General features: G+C 46.8%; 5 protein-coding genes across 5 annotated transcripts, besides 2 other annotated features; 1 reads left to right on the top strand and 4 right to left on the bottom strand.

Annotated features, from left to right (window-relative positions):
* Window positions 1–63: 63 nt before the first annotated feature.
* On the bottom strand, window positions 64–2,172 carry TSTA_027530 (uncharacterized protein). The gene is made up of 2 exons (XM_002479848.1): window positions 1,409–2,172; window positions 64–1,351 (listed from the first exon to the last, which is right to left on the bottom strand). Exons 1-2 carry the CDS (start codon window positions 2,031–2,033, stop codon window positions 330–332), a joined length of 1,647 nt encoding a protein of 548 aa, XP_002479893.1. The 5' UTR covers window positions 2,034–2,172; the 3' UTR covers window positions 64–329.
* Window positions 2,173–2,265: 93 nt separating this feature from the next.
* Window positions 2,266–2,286: a microsatellite.
* Window positions 2,287–4,556: 2,270 nt separating this feature from the next.
* On the bottom strand, window positions 4,557–6,535 carry TSTA_027540 (uncharacterized protein; the record flags this gene model as incomplete). The annotated part of the gene is made up of 4 exons (XM_002479849.1): window positions 4,557–5,471; window positions 5,525–6,020; window positions 6,092–6,219; window positions 6,258–6,535. 4 exons carry the CDS (start codon window positions 6,533–6,535, stop codon window positions 4,721–4,723), a joined length of 1,653 nt encoding a protein of 550 aa, XP_002479894.1. The 3' UTR covers window positions 4,557–4,720.
* Window positions 6,536–8,665: 2,130 nt separating this feature from the next.
* TSTA_027550 (uncharacterized protein) lies at window positions 8,666–10,185 on the bottom strand. Its single transcript, XM_002479850.1, has 2 exons — window positions 9,783–10,185; window positions 8,666–9,732 (listed from the first exon to the last, which is right to left on the bottom strand). The coding sequence occupies exons 1-2, from the start codon at window positions 9,896–9,898 to the stop codon at window positions 8,901–8,903; spliced, it is 948 nt and encodes a 315-aa protein (XP_002479895.1). The 5' UTR covers window positions 9,899–10,185; the 3' UTR covers window positions 8,666–8,900.
* Window positions 10,186–10,237: 52 nt separating this feature from the next.
* Window positions 10,238–10,266: a microsatellite.
* A 982-nt stretch (window positions 10,267–11,248) lies between these two features.
* TSTA_027560 (1,3-beta-glucanosyltransferase, putative) lies at window positions 11,249–12,773 on the top strand (the record flags this gene model as incomplete). Its single annotated transcript, XM_002479851.1, has 3 exons — window positions 11,249–11,375; window positions 11,425–11,636; window positions 11,683–12,773. The coding sequence occupies 3 exons, from the start codon at window positions 11,249–11,251 to the stop codon at window positions 12,697–12,699; spliced, it is 1,356 nt and encodes a 451-aa protein (XP_002479896.1). The 3' UTR covers window positions 12,700–12,773.
* Window positions 12,774–12,845: 72 nt separating this feature from the next.
* On the bottom strand, window positions 12,846–15,477 carry TSTA_027570 (protein kinase domain-containing protein; the record flags this gene model as incomplete). Its single annotated transcript, XM_002479852.1, has 1 exon — window positions 12,846–15,477. The coding sequence occupies one exon, from the start codon at window positions 15,475–15,477 to the stop codon at window positions 12,997–12,999; it is 2,481 nt and encodes an 826-aa protein (XP_002479897.1). The 3' UTR covers window positions 12,846–12,996.
* Window positions 15,478–16,151: the final 674 nt, after the last annotated feature.

Below are 16,151 nucleotides of genomic sequence, written 5' to 3' on the forward strand. Positions count from 1 at the left end.
GAGCTGCTTCACCGCTTTGGGAGGGTTAGGGTTGCTACTACAAAAGAACGTTTGAATATTGATGATTAAGAATAATTATTATATTGTCTATTCAACTCTAGCAATAGACGGTACAGTAATATTGTATACAGGACCTCGTCTTGAAACAACAATAACAAATGGGTATTCTATAACTGTAGCAATCACACCAATCATGAATAGAACAAAATCAATACCGTTCCCCCCTGAACGCCTCACTGCCATGTCGCTAATCTGATGATAACATACTTTTTTTCCCTGACACTCCGTTCCTTTGCTAAATAAATAGTCTTAAAAAAACATAGACAAAGTTAGTGCGATCGGCGGATCACAAAAACACCAAGCTCGATATCTCCCCTGGGAGATGTCTCGTATTGTCGTCGTTTGATTCCTTCGATAATCTCGCTCAATAACATCGCTGAGCTCAAACCTCCGCTAGTCTCGGGGCTGTTCAGTTTTGGCGTGTGTCGTCCGGATGTCTGCCAACTCCGACTCAATAAGGATTTCATTCGTGGACGCTCTTGTTGAATAAACCATTCAGTCCAGAGGTTACGATCAAGCGGAGCACGGCCCTTGCCAGCTTGGACTACCGTGAATTTGGCTGCTTGATTGCTGAGTTTCTGACACAAATTTTCCACATTCATCTTCATCGTATCAAAGTCGTCCATACCGTTGACCGCTTCTAATTTACCCAACTCTCGACTCACGTCTGCAGAAAAGCCATTAACAACCACCAACTGTCGCAAGAGAGGGTCTAAAATGGGTCCAAGATATTGACTCTTAAAGGTCATGGCCCCAAGTCGGGTAGGATATATGAACAAAAGGCATCCGCCAAGAGGGGATAGCTCGAGTAGACGGTCCGTGAGTATGGACGGTCGACCGTAACAAAACATATCGCGGTACTCGTGTCGTGTTGAGGGTGGTATATATCGTTCCAGAACGGAAATGTGAATACTATAAGGTGGGACAATAGGATGTGGCCAGCTGACGGGGCGGACACTACCATAAATATCGTGATATACGGGAACTGTGCTTGCACTGGAGAACACAGTCGCATCGAAGGGATTGTCCATTTGCATTAGATGACCTGGAGTGCTAGGAGGCGAAGTCGGTAGGTTGGACAGGCTGAAATCTTCCGGCACTGCATGAACAACATGGATATAAGGTGGTCTTTCGGGACGAAGACGATCTTGTATGTTTTCGATTATCGATCCAAACACGGTGCTTTGAGTCGGTAACCGTACATTTCGCTCTGGGGATCGAGGATACGGCAGAGTCTGCGAAACAAGACGCACTGCATCGGGGCTTTTATTGGAGTCGAAAAGGGAAGAAACTAGCAAGAGATTAGTTTCCTTGATGAAGCCCGGAAAAGGCGAATCAAGTAACTCACGGGCTGTTTTGATGCCGTTATCGAGCCAATTCTCTGGAGGCGGTTGGTCGTGCGTGTCTTGATCGGTCATGTGCACATCATCGTCACTCGACGACTGTCGACCCGGTACTGCATTTAAAGAGGATCTGCCGTCTCTTTGAGACTGAGAGGCGTTGTGTCTATCCCGATTCTCGTCCATGGCGACCTGCGGCTTTGGCTCGCGATTCATCCCCGGATCCACGGATGGAACTGCCCAATGCTCATCGTCTTCGTCGTCTGCCGGCGGTGTCAAGGGTAGAGACCGTAATGAATCGCCCGGAACGGTAGTATCGACCAACATTTGTATCTTCGACGATGCCCGAGCTGAGTTAAATGAGGGAATTTGAAGAGCGGTCTTCTCCTTTGAAGCCAGAAAGCGAGACAAGGGATAGTGTACGTGTTGGGTAGAGATGGAGCCCTGCGATGCCCGGCGACGTGGTCTGGGAGACGACGACAAGGATCGAGTGGTAGGGAAGAAATATGGAGCCGGGGGGAACATGGAATTGTCGGTGAGGTCCATGAACTGCTGTTGTTTCTTGCTGTCTTTCTTCAGCTCACTCTCCACGCAAACGAGACGAAAGTCATTCCGTGTCAGATGTAGAGTCATATGGTCGGCGTCATTCAACTTCTTGTTTTATTATGATTATATATAGCGGATGACTCGTGGATCCGGACGAAACTGCAATGAGGCGAGACGGTGAGCGTTATTGTTGAGGGATGAGTTGGGAGAGAGGTGCCGAAGGAAGAGAAGCGCTCCTTCTCGAAGGACAAGTCAATAAAAAGGTGGAGAACGGAGGAATGTGTAGGGATAGACGGAGTATAAGGAAGAAAGTGAAACGAAGAAAAGAAAAGAAAAGAAATCGAGTCTAGACTCGTCGCTTTTTTAGGGTCGCTCGGAAGACCCACCGGGAATCTAGGCAGTCGGCCTCAGCCTTGCGCTGGCGATGATTTTGCTGCCTGTCGATATCTGCCTAAGATGAATGATATTGTAGGTACATAACTATTTAAAAGAATAATCTCTAACTGTAGAATAGTCTTGACGAGTTTTCGTCTGTCAGAAGAGTAGATATTCACAGGCTACAGCGAACCTTTTGATGATCGACGGGGCCAGACTCGTTAGTTTAGGGCTGGTCTAGACTCTCTCCACTATTCGAATACTTTTTGCACTCTCCTGAACGCTGGAAGCCCTAGAAATAAGACTCTACGGAGTATGCTTTAGCTGAAATGATCAGTCAGGCTGTGTGACAGGGTCTAGACCTATATTTCTTTTTCAGTATTATTTACTCCATACTCCAGTCTTTAGCTTAGTTAGTTACTTATTACCCATTAATAATAATGCTAGGATATCTCCGACAGAAGCTCGACGCGACACTGTGATCAGATCTCTTACTTTTCTGTCTTGTCTTGTACTCATACTACGTATAATAGTATATCTCTAGGCAGGATACATGTATATACCTGGCATATACTGGTATATACTGGTATCTGGTGGCGAACACTCAAATTCTAGCCAGCCACATCCGGATCCGGAAGCCTTTAATTTCTATTTCATGAATCATGACTCTAGATAAAATCTCTCCTCTCCACCTTTACCTAAACCTCGTCTCATGACAAGTCCTATTTCTTCTTCCATGCACAACGCCGGAATTGGCCAGTACATGGACCTTTGTACTACCAATGTCTGAGCGCTCAGGATAGATCCCTACACAATTCAGTCGGTCTTGACCGTGCGGATATAATCTCCTCAAGTCACTCGGAATCTCGGATACGTACATGACAATTGCGAAAAAGCGAAAGGGAAATTTTCTCTTGTCCCGTTCCGTTTCATATATTTTAGATCCATCCATCGGATCGATCATCGATCCGTTGTGTGCCGGCCAGACAACTCGGCGTTCTTTTTGCTCCCTTTTTTGCGCCGTGTGACCTGCCTAACCCTAACACACCCGCCCAAATTGGGCTGAGATAGGTCGTCACCGTTTATTTGAGTCATTTTATTCTCCATTGATAGTGCGATACGTAGTAGATAAAAGGATTGGCTAATGGGCAGTATCTCATTGTTAAGGAGAGATAACAATGCGATAGATAGTCAGATATTCCACGGATCAACCATGTTTTACTGCAGGTCACCTCGTGTACCTCCGTCTCAGTCCCTTCCAGCCCTTTAAGCGAAGTCGCATTCCATCTTCAAATAAATAGCCCAGCTCGACTTCGGTTATATCCTCGGTCTCGGGGAGGCGAAGTATATGGTCGTGATTCAATCCGTTAACTAATATCAAAAATTCCAGAGACACAGCAAATGGTTAAGGGCACATTGACCAAGATCATGCCCGAAAGACGAAGTTGGTCAAAGCATACGACGACCGATACATACGATCTGCTAGTACACCCTGACAACAGGCCCAGATCAAGTTCCAGATCTGCATGTCACCGCTGATCGCTCGTTTGTTGAGTGAGTGGATGTAGCGCTGATGTTGGTTTAGAATGGGGCTGAATGTCATATGAGAGGGCCGTTCGAGATTGTTAGTAATGCGACGATGCGTCTATAGTTTGCGGGGGATTTGTCAAGTTTTAATAGTCGTTTTAGCTTAACGTTTTACTCGACATTTCGATTCGTCGAGTTTGCCGGCTTCGAGGGTCGAGGGGGAGGAGTCGGCACGGGGGTCCCCTGGAGTAGAAGTAACAAGGGGATGCGGAAACTTTGCAGTCAACAGCGAGGACAATGAGAAACATCGGAACTCCCTGGAATAGAAAAGGTTCGCCATGACCATACAGAGTATGCTTGCACCAAATGTAGTTCTCGCCACTATCAAAACGTCTCACCAAAGAAGTAATAACCCCGGCTGAGCCAATTCAAACAACAAAGACAGCCCAGAAGCATAGGTAAATATACTCCCCAATCCGATCAAAGACGTCCTTGGTCCCGAGTTCGGTGACAATAAACGTCGAGCTGGTACAGTACCGGTCAACATGCGGATCCAGCGCCCAAAGCACCTAGTCGGCTGCTGTGGATGCAATAAATGCACCGACGAACCCGCCAACGAAGACAATTGTAGTCATGGGTCCGAGTCTGGAGTTATAGAGATGACCCATATCTGTTCAATAGCTATGAATAACAAAGAAAGGAATAATACCGTTGATCCATGGTTTCATTGTTTCAAATTCCGTACAACACTCTCACCGTGATTTGCCAATTACTTCTTGCACCAAGTAGCTAGAAAGAATTTTTTTGATAGATTGCGTAAATGAAATGTGTCAGGATTCAATGGCAATCTTTACACTCCCAATACCACAAGACTAAAATGAAAAATCGGAACCTCTACTAGATAAGCGTACTACTTCACGCCACAGCTCTTCCCCCGGCCCGTTACACACGACATCAAGCCACAAGATCGACTTCATAATCCTCCTCACTTGGTTCCATGTCGAGATGGAATACTTTTCTTTGAAAAGTCTCAGCTCAGCGACAAACCACTCCCTTTCCGATGTGCCGATAGCTGCAATTCCGCCCAAGACAAGACACCAGCAGCGTATCTTCATCTCAGGCACAGTATGTGTCCATGTCATGCTGTCTTTGGCGCACATCTGGAGTTCTAGTTGTAGTAACCGAACAAGCTTCAAGAAGGGAGCGGACTCAGGGGGTAGAGGGAATATGACGCCAATTCCGAAAATAACCAGACCCAGTCTACACGCCTCATGTACCTGGATAACCATAGGATTGACAAGGCCTAGATGGCTGGCAGGAAGGAGGGACATGATGTGCCATTGTACAAAGTTACGGCTGTCGCAGAACAACGCACTTTGCATGTCCATATGAGCGCCATCTAGAAAAAGTTCGACGAAAGCCATATATGCCCGAGCTGCTTGGAAAGTACGGTACATTTCGGGCGTTATCCCCAGGCTTAATAAAAGATCAATATCCATTGCGTCGGTATAGCCCCCATTGCACCAGCCTATATTCTCCCAAAATGAGGGTGTGTTAGTTTGCAGTCCAATAAATGGGAAGCGAGGCCGAGTCAATGATCTGCTGGCGCCTAGGACGTCGGAACTAGATAATAAAATCAGTATACTGTTATTGACGAGTACATCAAAGTCACATACAATGAGATGACTGCTGCAAGGCCTGGAAGCTCTAACTTGTCCAGTCCGCCTCGTAATGCTATAAGGATAGCAAGTCCTGCCTGATGTACTGAATTCGGGGATAAATAACCATAAGCATCTAACCACTGCAATTTCCTCAAAGGAGGATCGAAGGGGTAAGGTTTAGGGTGTTGCTCCAGCGGGCTATGGTTGTTCGCCAGACACAGCACAGAAAGTATTATCGCATCTGAGGTAGCCTTTGATGGATCCTGTATTGCCGAGTTAATCTTGCTGATTGAATCTGATTCAGCAAGAGCCAAGTCTCTCGCATCCTTGCTGCTGAAGTTCCCCAGGCGTTTCACTATGCACTGCACCCATCGATGCGAACAAGCACCAAATAGCATGGAGCTATGCAGAGCAGGGTCCGACAGAGAAAGCGAAAACCAGGCCTGTACACCTGGATGGTCTGCTGTATTTGTCGTTCCCGGCATTAGAATAGGCCATAGGACAGAGAGGCCTAGAAGTACTGGTCAGCTCAGTTGTGTTAGGGAAAGTAACACTAGTACAGTATTTATTGTTAGCGCTAACAGTTCCTCCAAAGAGAGGCGATGGGACATGTGTCTGATAAGGATCTAGCATGTCTGCACCAGGTGACATCAGGAGCCCAGCGGAATGCACAGGAAATGAGGACCAATTGTCCAATGCGCCAGAGAAATCTATGAAACCAGTATGAACGATCGGAACTGTTGCGTACGATGAGCCCGCTTCCAGAGGATCTTCATCATTATCTGCTACTGTAGTTGATGTCCGAGTAGACGGGTCTGTAGGCCCTGACAGCTCTGACAGCCTCTTCACAATCGCATCTTCATTTAATTCTGATTTATCATACTGACCTTTCCTCGCTTGTCGCCATCTCCACCTTCCCGCATGTGAACGAACGTCGCGAATTCTTTCTGCTCGACCTTCATTCGAAGCGGGATTGGTTATGACGAAGCGCAAAGGGCCGTTTGATGGCTGCTGCTGTCCTTTCATGTGGTCGACTCATTATCTTGAAAAATGCTGTCAAGTCAGCTGAACGATGTTGAAAGAGGGAGACGACTTAAATATGGTAAGTGGGTCCGGATCCTGGGGTTTGGCGAATGGTGTGGGTTGATGCCCCATTGGTATTACTAATACATATAGAGTTAACTAGTTAACTAATTAGTTCATTTCACACCAATTTTCCAAAGAAAACTAAGCTCAAATCCCGGGAAGGTGGATAGCTTGATCTCCTTGTTGGTTCAGTGGTGGAACATACCCAATTCTTCAAACAATCAAGCATCCATCTTGATCTACCCTGGAAATATCCAGCAGAAGAGTCCTCTTTCTTGATGCGCACTTTCGCAAGTCATTTGTGACATTAGCAACGATGAACACCCTTGAGCGCAACCCCACATAGACCTGTGGCTCTTCCGATGCAAAGTCCGGCGCTGGAATACGATTTTCCTATTCGGGAAACCAAGGACGACTAAATTCGAAGACAGGACATTTGGAGACTCGCCAAGCAATTGCTGAGCTGATTGTTCTCTTGAAGGTATGAACTCTAACTCCTTCCAAGCTGTTTTTGACCTTTCTCAATCGAATCGCACACTTATATCACAGTCTATCTGCGATACTTTGGCTGATAATGCCGTTTCCAGAGCACGTGGCATACTCATAGCCTCGGAAGTGCAACATGCTGCTGGATCTGAGTGGGAGTCGCTGACGATAACAATGTGATCCATTAGATATCTCCCGAAACTCGGAAGCAGAACCGATGTAGGGTTTGTAAATGGCCCATCTTGGCCGCAAAGTTGATAACTAGACCGCAAATTCTTCTGCAACCGAACCACCTAAAGTGACTGGTCGACATGCTACCATCGCAGTGGAACAAAGGCTATGTGCATGAACTCTAGCAAGCATGCCAATATGATCTTTCAGCCACTTCCTTGGTGTATCATTGCTCGGTTCTTCGTATTTCTTCGTATGCATTCATCACGTATCACACGGCGCTGGGACTGTGAGAAAGAGTGATCAGTATAAAACTATGGGCTCAAAACAGGATAAGAAAGGACGTATTTGTTTTTGATGGGGTATCGGAGCACCTGCGGGATAAGGCAGCCATCTGTCGTCACGAGTGCTGTTCAGACTCTTACTGTGTGAAGAGTAGTCGAGGACTTGTGATTTCTGGAGAATAAAACAGACGCATTATCACTTATTCATGACCTGGGAGTCCAGCAGACTATCATGGAGGGAACTCGCTTGACAGAGATAAATAAGAGAGGGAAAAATATGGAAGGAACTGACGACTTATACTTGTGTTCCCAAAGAGGAAAGTGCATTTTGCCAAGCCTTTCCACACTAAACCGAATGGAAGTCAGGCTTTCTCCTCCCAAGACCACTTAGTTGATTACTGAACATGCGAGAGAGTATGGATGCCAGCCTGACAAATATCAGGTAATCTTCCAGCGGTAAGATCGCATTTGCTGACTTGTGTCACTCTTCTGTGGGTGAATATGCCGGGCCTTCGAGGGGAATTATTGTAGAGGCAGACGAGACAGTTACGTGAGGAGTTGCTGGATCAATGCCAGCGTCAGCGTCAGCATCCTGATGATGTCGAGTCTTCTATAAGACCGGTACGGTATCATCAGCGATGATCGGATTGGCTCGAGTAAGGTATCGCTTCAAGATAGGATGACTCGTTAACAAGCAGCCTGACGGAAAGCGATATCCCGAACAATTGAAGGAATTAGCAGGTCGCAGTGACGAGCGCTCGCAATCCTTTGCCTCCAGGAACCTTGATTCATAGGACGACGACAAAATAGTGCGGCATATTATGGCAACAGAAGTCTTACCACTGTCATTATCGAACGATATCATTCGAGAACATCAGTGCCGATGGGTGGCATCATATGGCAGACAAAAACCCAATTTATTCACAAGATGGCAGGCTATATATATGTATTGCGTCTGTGTATGCAATCGTGTCAATGCACCGGCATAGCGGATGTCTTGATACGACATCGTCTTATCCAATCCTCCTAGGACATCACTTCAATTGACACAAATATCAGGGCAATAGCATTAACCTCTATATTGATGAATTAAGGTTTACGCGGGACCACATGTTTTGTTCAATGCATATATTCTCGAATGAAATTAGGAAATTAAGAATATCGAGTAATAGTTAGAGAAAATATGCCTGCTCAACAGACCCATGTATATGGATAAACCCCGACTCCAACGCTAGCCCGAATCCAGATCCGATGTATTGGATTCTATAACATAAGGGTATAAAAATGATATAACAAATGAATCAACAAGAAAAGAATGAGTCGAATATGTGCACGAAAGGAAAGAGAAAAGAGTGTAAAAAGTGTTAAATGGTTCCGGGGGAAAGATATAATGATCCCGTCTTTGAGAATTCGAGCATCTTCCGGTGACGATCACTCCAGCATAATGAATTGAGATATCCCTGGAGAAGGAATTTTGAGACGAGTTCTTGTTCTTCCCACATCATGTTTAGTTGTCGTCTGGCGAGTGCTGATGGTTGGACCGGGATACTGCGCACATGAACCCGGTATGCATGGCGATCTGATCGCATGGTCACTGAACAGGAAGACTTGGCGCTGCTGTTACTACTGGCCGTAGACGATGTTCGCTGTAATTCGGTGCCGGTGCGAAGTTCAACACACTGCATGATCAAATACTTAATGTCGACAGCCAGACTTTCCGCTCTGTGACGGATTTCCGGCCAAAATGCCTCGCCCCAGAGAGGATCTTCCCGGACAGCGTTCTCCATTGCTTCCAGCCAAAAACCAAAATCCGGGTGACCATGATGAAGTTTCTGCACTGCGAAATCGGTGGACGAGAGAAAGTCGCACAGCAGACAAGCCACTGTAACCAGACGAATCGTGGGTTCCGAAGAAAGGACATGCAAGACGATACAAGCGGGACATCCCTCCGCCAGACAAAAGTCCCGTTCCTCGGTCAGAATGCAGTGTAACCAGGTAAAAGCGCCACGGGCCTGGCCGCGAAAGGCTCGTTCGGGTTCTGTGCCTTGTCGTCTGCCCAGTACACGAGTCGCGATTTGGGTTGCTTGGTTGTGGATTTCGAACAAAGGGAGGAGAAGGGTGTAGATGACGTCACGGTGCAATTGGAAGACGGCGCGTTGCTGTTCGCTGCATTCTTCATTGTGGAAGGGGCAGAGACTGTTTTGCGTCAGTATCCTTTTAATGGATGTTTTCGTAGATCAAGGTACCTCGATGACTCCGAACAGTGTTGGCGGAGACTCTGGAACGCCTCGTCGTGCTCAAGCACAGCCATTACCTCTGCGGGAACCTTGAACGGCGACGAGATATCGGTAGATAGAGACATGATTGAGACAATAATCGACCATTGATAAAGATACGGCAGTTTTCCCCTGGTTATCAGCGTAATGCGAGTGAATGTGTAGTTGTACTTGGTAACGGTCGACTTCGAAGGCCCATTGGAGTATATAGTGTAGGCTGAATCAATGACGTATAGAAATGGAAAGAGATTCCGTAGATTGGTATCCTGTGGTATAGTTGAGAGTGAACTGTGGTTGTAGAGGCGGTTGACTCTCCTGAGTGATGATGATTAGTGATGCCCCACCGAGTAAGCGCTCCGCATTCCGCTTCCGGCCAGACAGTGAGAGATACGAGGATACATATATATGCATATATGTCATACAGCAGAAAAAAAGAAAGAAAAAAAGAAAGAAAATATTCATGAGGATATCGGCTCGATCTGCTCGACATTCAAGCGCTAATCTGTGTGCGATCCAATCCACGGCGAGAAATGCAGCGTCAAGTGCCCAACGCCAGGCTTGACTTGTTCTAGACCATTGTTATGGAGCCACTAACTACTCGCGATATCTAGGGCCAGTCACGACTGCCGAGACATGTCTATCTTCCAGAAGTAACAGTATTCAGTCCGCGAAAGTTATTAACTATCGCCCGCTGATAACTCGATCATCCATGACAAGGCGAAAGCTCGTATTCCTTAATAAATCAAGAATCCACGCCGTTTCATTCGACTGCAACTCTTTAATCTCCTGCGCGGGGGCCATAGTGACGATCACAGGCTATTCCATGGCCTTTCTCTTTTCGACTGACCGCTCTTAATGAATCAATTAAGCTTGTCGAATCTTGGTCCCGTCAATCTCTCCGCGTGAACGATAATCTGGAGTCTCGATTGAATGACGATATTGTGCGACTTGAGGACTGCCACGCGTACTCTCGCTGCTGGATAGCGAGAGTATTCTGGTGCGCAATAGTGGCCATTCATATTGACTCATGTAGAGTTACTCAAGACCAGTCATCGATAGAATCTTGACGTGTCGCTGATAATAAAAGGGTTGAACGAGAAGATAAGATCAGATTGTATGGTAATATTACCATATTCAGGGACTAGTTTCACAATCTATAGGCCATCCACCAATAATATCGCTGGAACTACAGGCTTGGCGCACCATGGCCTTGGAAATCATGTAATATGCGTCGTAATGATACGGTATTGATTATTTAACGTGCCTGAGACATCCATCTCCAACTTCTCCTTCTTTATCTCACGAACCTCTCTTTCTCACTTTCCCTCAACAACTGTCGATTTCTTTTCTTCGTCCTTCGTTGACTTATTCATCTTCAATCGCCATAGACATACACTCGCTCTGTCGTGGCTGTATTAATTGATTAATCTTTAATCATGTCGCTCTCGCTCATGCGCTGGGCAAGCTTGTTCATGCTGGGCATGCAAGCCTCTGCCATTTCTCAAATTTCTACTGTTGGAGCCAAGTTTTTTAACTCTTCCGGACATCAATTCTATATCAAGGGTGTGTGTATTGTGTTTTTGATTTCTGTACTTTGCTTACAGTTCGATAGGAATCGCCTATCAACTCACCGACGATGACCCTCTCGTTAACACCGCTCAATGCAAATTGGACGCTGCTTTGATGAAGGAATTGGGCGCCAACACAATCCGAGTTTACCACGTTGATCCAAATGGTGATCATGACGGTTGTATGTCTGCTTTTGAGGACGCTGGCATCTATCTGTTTGTTGATTTGGAGACCTTCAACACGTCTATTGATCAGGTATGCCCCATTACTCGGCGTTGATGACCTTAAGCTGACTCTCCAGTCCGCCCCCAAATGGAACAGCACAATGTTATCCGCCTATGAAAAGGTGCTGGACGCCTTTCACAACTACGACAACCTAGCCGGTGTCCTCATTGGAAACGAAGTCCTGACTCGCACAAACGGCTCCTGGGCCGCTCCTTACGTAAAAGCCGCCGCGCGCGATGTCAAAGCCTACCGCGATTCCAAGGGTTACCGTAAGATCCCCGTTGGATACGCCGCCGCTGATATCGCCGATCTGCGTCCTATGTTGCAAGACTACCTGGCCTGCTCGACCAATTCATCTGAAAACGTGGATTTCTTCTCGTTGAATGCTTATGAATGGTGTGGTGACAACACTTTTACCGGATCAGGATACTCTGAACTTCAGAAGAATGCTACTGGTTACTCGATCCCTATTTTCTTTTCTGAGACTGGTTGCAACACCGTTCCTCCACGTACCTTTGAAGACCAGTCTGCTATCTTGGGTAACGACATGTCTGATACCTGGTCTGGTGCTATCATCTATGAATGGATCGAGGAAGCCAACAACTACGGTTTGATCAGTTACGGACCCAGCGTCGCTGCCACTGCTACCGGTACCAACATCGTCGGTGGATTCACCCGTGGAGGTACACCTACCCCTATTTCTCCAGATTTCTCCAACTTGAAATCCGTCTGGGCTACCTTGAACCCAACCGGTGTTGCACTATCGGATTATACCGCATCCGCATCAAAGATTACCCCCTTGGCCTGCCCTGCCGAGACATCTGGTGTTTGGGATGTTAACCCAACCTCACCTCTCCCAACCCTTGGCCAGGTCGCCGATGCTACTGGCACAGGCTCTAGCGGCGGTGGCGGCAGCAGCAGCACTGGCAGCACTTCTTCCGGTACTGGTTCTAGCGGATCTGCGGCTGCTACCTCTTCCAAGGGTGCTGCGGCTGGTGGTATTGTGGCCCCTGGATCTGCCGGTATGACTGGTGCTGCTGTTATTTATGGTGTGCTGGTTGGATTTACTGGATTTATGGCCTGGTGGTTGTAATCGTTGTAATTGGATGAAGATGGCAGGACCGCTTTTCTTTGACTTGTATCTATACATAGATGGTCTGGGGTAGGTGTATATGTTGTTTGTAAGCATTTTCTCTGTATTGGACAGGCATACCATTGTCAACGAGCCACATAATTTTCAAGTGAAAAATAAGAGTACGATTATCCTATGGTATAAGTAAACAACCCAATATAATAGTCATACATAAGAAACGAGCAAAGAATAGCCCGAATGCAATAATCCAATCCAACACATTGATTCATCAACAACCAAAAACAAATGAAAAGAAAGTCACGCTTCATAACTAGGTAAATTCAGATTACTCCCATTCAAACTCATAGCCAAATCATCATAATACCTCCTCTTCTCCCTTCTCCGTTTCCGTTCTTCGTCATCAATATCATCATCGTCAGTACTATCGTGACTTAATTTTTCTTCGAGCGCTTTGCGGAGATGGAGGATTGTTTCGTCTATGGTTCTACCATCTCTGTCTTTGTGTTCGTATTTCTCCTTGTTTTGTTTGGTGTTCTGTTGTTGTCTCTGCTGGTGTTGGTATTGACGCGGTTTGAGGATGTGGTCTTGTTGATGTTGATGGTGGAATGATGAATATGAGTTTCCGGATGAAGGGGGCGGCGTTGAGGTCGATGAGTAGCTTGTGGGAGTAGAAGGGCTTTGATCTCGTGGTCTGGCAGGGAAACCAAAATCGAATTCATAGCCTAGATCTAAACGAGGTAAACCTCGTCGTTGCTGGTCCTTTTCTTTGGTTCGTAAGGACGGATCGGGATAATCATCATCTTCAACACCATAATTGATGATTACTTGTCTTCTAGGCTTCGATCCTCCAAGAACACTCTCATACTCCCTTCGATGCAAATCCGGTGACGGCGGTAACGGCATATCCACCGGCGCGGACGGTGTGGTCGGTTTTCTGGATGTGGTAGCAGCAGCAGGACTCTGTTTACAATGTGCAACAATAATCCCGTCCAACTGTCGAATGGCGTGCGCAAACCCAGCTTCCACCTCTTCTGCAGACGGTCGTCGGTCAGGAATACGCGCAATCATGTCCCGGACTACATTCAACATGGGCTCTACAGCCCTAAATGCAAGTCCCTTTCGCTTTTTAGAGTCCTGAGTTAGTAGTGTAAGCCAGGAGGAGACTTGAGGTAGGTTGGTGATGAGATGGAATGAGGCATCTGCGACACCGCCGCCGCGTCCGGGGGTACGGTTTTTGGCGCTTCGGTGGCTTGCAAAGGATGAGATTTTGCGTTCGCAGAGAAAGGTGAATATATCGGTGATGACGGCGCCTAGGGAAAAGATATCTGATAGTTGCGCGTCCACCTGTTGGGATTGCCAGGTTCGCACTAGGGCTGTATTGTGTGGAACAAAGGGGATACTGGCTGCGTTCTCAGGCGCTGTCACCGGTCGTGTCCGAGAATCACATGCCAAATTCGAAGAGTGTATTGGTGGTGTGTAAAGAATAGGTTTTGTGCGGAAGAGTTTATGTGCAGATTTGCCGTGACTACCACCCGAGCCTCCTGATGCAGAGGACGACGACGAAGAGGCTAATGAGTTTCTCGATCCGACTCTAATCACTGTCCCCTTGGATTCGCTCGACTGCGAAGATCCGGCTGTCATCCAGCTTGATCGAGGTGTGAAAGCGGTGCCCCTTGAAGATGCGGAGGATGATGATCCGGATGTCGAAGAGGACGATGAAGGGATACGAGTTGTCCGGCCACCCGAGTGAAAGGCGTTTCTCGCGGCATTTGTTTCCTGGATAGCTGTTGTACGAATCCAACGTTCCGGAGCAGCGTATTGATACGCTTCAATGTCGTTTATCTTCGGCGAGTCCAGCAGCGTATCCAGCCCCTCGAAATGACCGAGGAAAATGCGATAGTCACTATCAACCAAAACATTGGACGGTCGAATCGATCCATGCGGGTGACCATTTGCATGAAGCCATGCTAACCCACTTGCCAGACAATGAGGCCAATTGACCAGAATCTCGCGTCGATCCGGCTTTGGAAGACGTTTAAAATTCTGCGGCGTATCGGACAGGAAACTCATCAACGACCGCTCATAGACACCGTTGAAAAGGACATTGATGCTGTTATCCACCGTATACGAGCCGTAGATTGACAGAACATGTTCATGCGCAAGTTGTCTCAACGAGCGAATCTCTTCGAGCACCTCATCTTCCTCGGAAAAGTACGGCGCAACATTGATGCGCACCTGCGTACGAAGAAAGACACGACACGTCGCTCCGGAGAGAACCACTTTCTCTACCCCGTCTTTATTATTATTCGAATTCACCAATCCCGTCTTTACGACTTCGACGGGCACGCCTTCGTTCTCGGTATATCGTACATGTTCGCCTTCCTTAATACCACGGACAAGGTATCGCCATTGCACAAGGAAGAATTTATTATGTAGCGCCGCCGCAGCTGAATTCGAAATCGACTGATCATCCTGCCTAACCAAGGGTAAATCAGAAACCCGAGACTCGGCAAACGGGAGATCCGAGTCATCTACAAAATCGTCCGCCAAGTTAAAGATGCGCTGCGGGATACCGAGCTCGTTCAGGATGAGGAAAAGCTTGCCGGCCTTTGTAAGGATCCATTCGAGATATGTTTCACTTGTCAGGCCTTCGCCCCATGGTAAAGGTTCGAAAAGTTGCGTTTGATGTTCGGGCTGTAATTGGGAAAATACGTATTGGCGGCAGAGGGTTGCTTCTATTCTCTCGTCGGTCCACCACAGGGAGGATACTTCGGACATGATGCTTGCATGATTAGGTGGAAGTACAGGACGACAAACCCCTTCCCGAATTTCAAATGCAGCAGGAAAATGCAGTTAATAAGAAAACAAATTACCCCATGAGATATAAGATTGTACCTCCCAAATCGGGTAGAAGAGGGAAGAAAAGAAAGTTTCGATAGAAGAATACAGTTCGGACAGTCGAGAACCACAAAATTATAAGAGATAGTGGTTTATACTATTCCTCCCTTGGGCTACTCTACCTAAGTACACTACTGATTGCTCTTTATTTGACAAGTGACATGACACGTCCATATGACAAGGATCCACAAGCCATGAGTTGTGTGGAAATGCGCTAACTAATCTAGAGCCAGGACTTAGGGCAAGCCAGGTCGACAGAATTTAAGGAGCGGGGTTTCCAGATAGATAGATACTACGACATACGGCATCTAGTTCAGCCATTGGCATGGCTTATCACGGGCTAAAGAGCAAGGGTATGCAAGGTCAATAGTAGCACTGCATGCATGCATAATAATTCGTTTATGCTTTTCTTTTTCTTTTTCGCGGAATATACGACTATGAACGGAATACATCCATAGATACGGAATACAGTAGTTTGATATTCACGACCCCTGCAGCAATATTGATTCTGGAATGTCGTCTATCGAACGGAGTACCGAGGGATCCATTGAGAG

The sequence above is a fragment of the Talaromyces stipitatus genome, genomic scaffold (genome assembly GCF_000003125.1).
Source record: "Talaromyces stipitatus ATCC 10500 scf_1105507295541 genomic scaffold, whole genome shotgun sequence".
In the NCBI taxonomy this organism is placed as follows: domain Eukaryota; kingdom Fungi; phylum Ascomycota; class Eurotiomycetes; order Eurotiales; family Trichocomaceae; genus Talaromyces; species Talaromyces stipitatus.